Source organism: Meleagris gallopavo, chromosome 19 (assembly GCF_000146605.3).
Source record: "Meleagris gallopavo isolate NT-WF06-2002-E0010 breed Aviagen turkey brand Nicholas breeding stock chromosome 19, Turkey_5.1, whole genome shotgun sequence".
In the NCBI taxonomy this organism is placed as follows: domain Eukaryota; kingdom Metazoa; phylum Chordata; class Aves; order Galliformes; family Phasianidae; genus Meleagris; species Meleagris gallopavo.
In genome coordinates, this window is record NC_015029.2 from 9,359,480 (window position 1) to 9,363,465 (window position 3,986).

A 3,986-nucleotide genomic window follows, 5' to 3' on the forward strand; every position below is an offset into this window, starting at 1 on the left:
CCGCGACTTTTCGTCCTGAGCGGTGCGGGGCAGCAGCGGCCTCCGACCCGCGGGTCCACGCACGAACCGCACCGCCTGCCCTCACAGAGCCCGCGCGTTTCAGCCCCGACGGCAAACAGGTGCCGTCGGGGAGCCGGGACAACACAGCCGTCCTCTGGGACCCTCAGGTAAGGGGGAACGAGCACGAACTGCTGACAGCCCCGCAGAGCTCGGCACGAAGGCCGGGGACAAACATCCTTTTTGTTCTGACGGCAGCGACAAATGCTTTCCCTACCTGAACCCTTAGCAGAAGCAGCGTGCTCAGGGAAGGCAAGGAACGTGAATTACTGCTGGAACTGCAGACACACAAACACCGGCACACTGCGCTATGACTTCAGACGTTCAGTGATGGCAGCTTCAAGCTGCTGTTAGTTTTGTCTCTGCAAGTTGTCTTCTCTGGGCACAACAGTGCTATCCAAACCGGTGACTTCCCCTGCGATATTCAGTGCCTGGTAATTAAGTTTCCTTCTGTTTTTCTTTTTTCTCCCCGTTACTGACTAGTCAATGGCATGCTAGTGACAGTCCGTTGGATCTTCTATAAAGATCCTCCCTAAGCAGTGCTGCTGTCACATCCCTGGCTGGGGGCAGACAGCAGCAGCCACGTCACTTGAAGCATACTCTGATGCTGCCTCCAGCACCGCATTCAGCTTCTCCCTATCTTCTTTCAGATCAGACCACAGCTCGTGCCCCTCTCGACAGGCAGTCAGCTCCTGGGATCATACATCAGTCTGGAATTTACACCCCACTGCTCAGGACAGGACTTGTGGGCCATCAGGGCAACGTCACCCGTGTCTGCTCCTCCGTGACAGGAATGCTGCTAAGAGCCATCAGGCTTAGTGCTGCCCCTAGCAGTGCTGGGGCACAGAATGCCTCTCCAGAAAAGCCCAAACTCACCCGAGCACAGCCTGTCCGGCCTGCCCAATTGCCAGGACACAGAGCAGCCTTTCCCTCCCCGTTCAGGCATCGGGCTCCTGGGACTGGTCAAAAGCTCCTGTTTCTCCTAACGGGCTGCTGCTGGCCACTGCAGGGTATTCAGAAATGGGAAGTAACCTACCTTGTATCCCCACCTCTGTTTAGGCAATGTATCAGCCCCACGGAGCCCAAGCTGCCACACACAAAATTCCATCTCAAAGTATGCTTCAGCAGCCTGGACCCCTGCAGGGCTTGAGCCCACACCCTGCCAGGCTGGGTCTCCTTTAGTGCCAAACATATCATGTTCAGGTCCGCATTAAGCTCTGAACAAAGCTATCACACAGCCAATATTAGCATCATTGTAAAGCTATTCCTCCTAAGAGCTCAGTATATGGGAAATTCACTTTACCACACATAATTAGACCTCCCTCTGGTTACAATTTATTTGAGGCTTAAAAATCGTTCATATGTATGCTGAGTTCAGTGAGCAGAATTAAGATCTTTTCCCTGAACAGAATCTGGATCCAATCTTTTGGAAGGACTCCCTGATGAGTAGAGAATTTCTTGTTTGAATACATTAACTTCACTAACACAAGCCATCACTGCTGCATCACAGCACTGGGCAACTCTTCATTGCACCAGAACCAAAAAAGGCCTGCAGAATCAGAATGCTGGGCTCCAAAAGATTCCAGCAGGACAGAAAATCCATTTAACCAGTTCTGTGCTTCACAGATTAAAGTTTGGGACTGTGAGACAGGGGAGTGCCTACAAACTCTCAAGGTAACAATATTCTGGTTGAACCAGCTTTCTCTGCCCTCGCTGCTGTATTTTCTTTCACTGCAATCAGCCTCCAAATGCACACAGAAGAAACACTTGGTCAGAAACTTTCATGCCATCCTAACTCTTCAATTGTAACCAGATTTCCTCCTTTCCCATCTCGCATGCTAGCAATGGTCTGGCAGGACAATTCTCATTCAAAAGAAATACCCTGCATGCTATCAGAAATGGGTCATCTTTATACTCTTAACTCGCTGGGTGAGCACAGCATCGGCCTGAAGATTTCACAGTAGCTTGTGGAAGTTACTGCCTGCAGGCACCTGCTGCAATCCCTCTGCAGCCCTGCACCAACCATCTGGAAGGAAAGTGCTGCTTCAACTTATCGTGGACATCTTACAACACACCTTTTGGTTTTATGTGCAAGAGAGGCTTGGGATCTGTTATCCAACGCCTGTGATACTGTTAATGACAGCAGCACAGAACAGCATATTGCTGAACCTCAGAAATGAGCGTTTATGTGCTGAACTCCAAAGAAATGTAAGTACTTCCTTATTGATTCAGTTCACTGCATCATCCTTTAGCATGTTTGTCACATCTGAAACAATGCCCCTAATCAGACTCCACAGAGCAGATTGGATCCTCTAGGTAATACTGCAAAGACGAGATTTCAGCTACACTGCTGCAGTTCCCAGGTCTCCTCCAAGACCAGAAGGCCACATGTATCTGCTCTACACCCTGGAGATACTAGTTTAAAAAAAGCAGCTCTAAGTGGCTGCAGTGCAAGTGACTCTGTAGCTTTCCAGGTGACCAGGGAAATCTTCAGCTTCAAAGAAGTCCACTAAGACCCCTCAGAAAGCAGCTCACCTCCACAACACATAACTACTGGCACGAGACAAAAATGTTTGTTCTCGAGCTCCTTAAGCGAGGAACACCAGCTGACTGTAAACTGTGCAGTTTCGATTTCAAATGAACCTCAAGTTAAATTTTTTGCCTTATGTGTTAAGTTGAACCAGGTTCACATATCTGTATTCATTTGTTCACTCTTCACAAAGGAAAAATAATCTTAAGCTGCAAATCATGTTAGTAGATTCATAACAGTAAAAGCTGAAAGAAGCACTCTGCGAATCCTGTTTCTCTCCATGAAACTGATGACATCTTTCTCTCACCACTATTCAAGAGAACACCACTGACACCTTCCAAACAAAGTTCTATTTAATGACACATACTCAGCCAATGTAATTAGGAACTTCTGGTACACTGCATTCTTATGCCTTGATGGCATATTTTCGGACAGGGTACAAACGTTCTTTTCGCTGCTGTTTTTTGGTCTTCAGGTTTTCTTCATGTTTATTTAACCTGCGCCGCATGGCACGAGTCTTCTTCGGCCGCAGATCGAGAGGCTTATACTTTTTGCCCTGTTTTCAAAACATACGAGAGTTGAGGTCAAAAGATGGCAATGCAGGGATCAGTAGCGTGAGCACAGAGAGCCAAGCTGCCCATAAACACTTGCAGCAGCACCTCAAGCTTCTTTTAACTGGAGCTATCTGCTGCAAAACATGAGCTGATACCAACTTCTGTACCAGTTGCACTAACTTTGACTCAGATGAGAAATTGGTCGTAAGGTTGAACCTTACCTCTTGAAACATTATTTTTCTCCTATTCCAAGCAATCCAAATTCCTAACAAGTAACATTTGGAAATAATCCCTCAGTCACTTGCAACATAAGCAACATTTATCTAACAGTATCTGCACTGCCCTCCTTCCAAAACCAGGCCGTGCCTCACAGGAAGGCCGCTGCAGGCTCCAACTGAGCTGACAACACCGATCACACAGCAGAAGGGCGGACTTACTTTGTAGAACTTCCGCAGGTTCTCCTTCTGAGTCTGATTGATCACGGTCAGGACTCGGGCAATGGACTTACGCACCACGCGGCTGCGAAGGACGACAACAGATCGGCTCAGAGGGGCGGCTGGCGGACATTTCAAACCGGGAGCGCCCAGCAGCAGCGCGCCCACGTGACAACCAGCCCGCAGCGCGGCCCCGGCCCCGGCCCCCACCTCCTTTCCCCCCCCCCCCCCCAGTCCGCTCCCCCACTCACATTTTGGACAGCTTGGAGGCGGCCCCGCCCGTCACCTTGGCCACGCGCAGCTGTGACAGCTCCACCTTGAGGTCGTCCAGCTGCTTCAGCAGCTCCTCCTTCTTCTTCCCCCGCAGGTCTCGGGCCTTGATCTTGGCCTGCGGGTGGCGGGCAGCCCGTC

The 3,986-nt window shown here is 49.8% G+C and overlaps 1 protein-coding gene across 1 annotated transcript; it reads right to left on the minus strand.

Annotated features, from left to right (window-relative positions):
• Positions 1-2,918: 2,918 nt before the first annotated feature.
• On the minus strand, positions 2,919-3,981 carry RPL35 (ribosomal protein L35; the record flags this gene model as incomplete). Its single annotated transcript, XM_010721159.1, has 3 exons — positions 2,919-3,143; positions 3,579-3,660; positions 3,827-3,981. Coding segments are annotated over 3 exons (387 nt in total), but the record flags the coding sequence as incomplete, so codon positions are not given.
• Between the last annotated feature and the right edge of the window lie 5 nt (positions 3,982-3,986).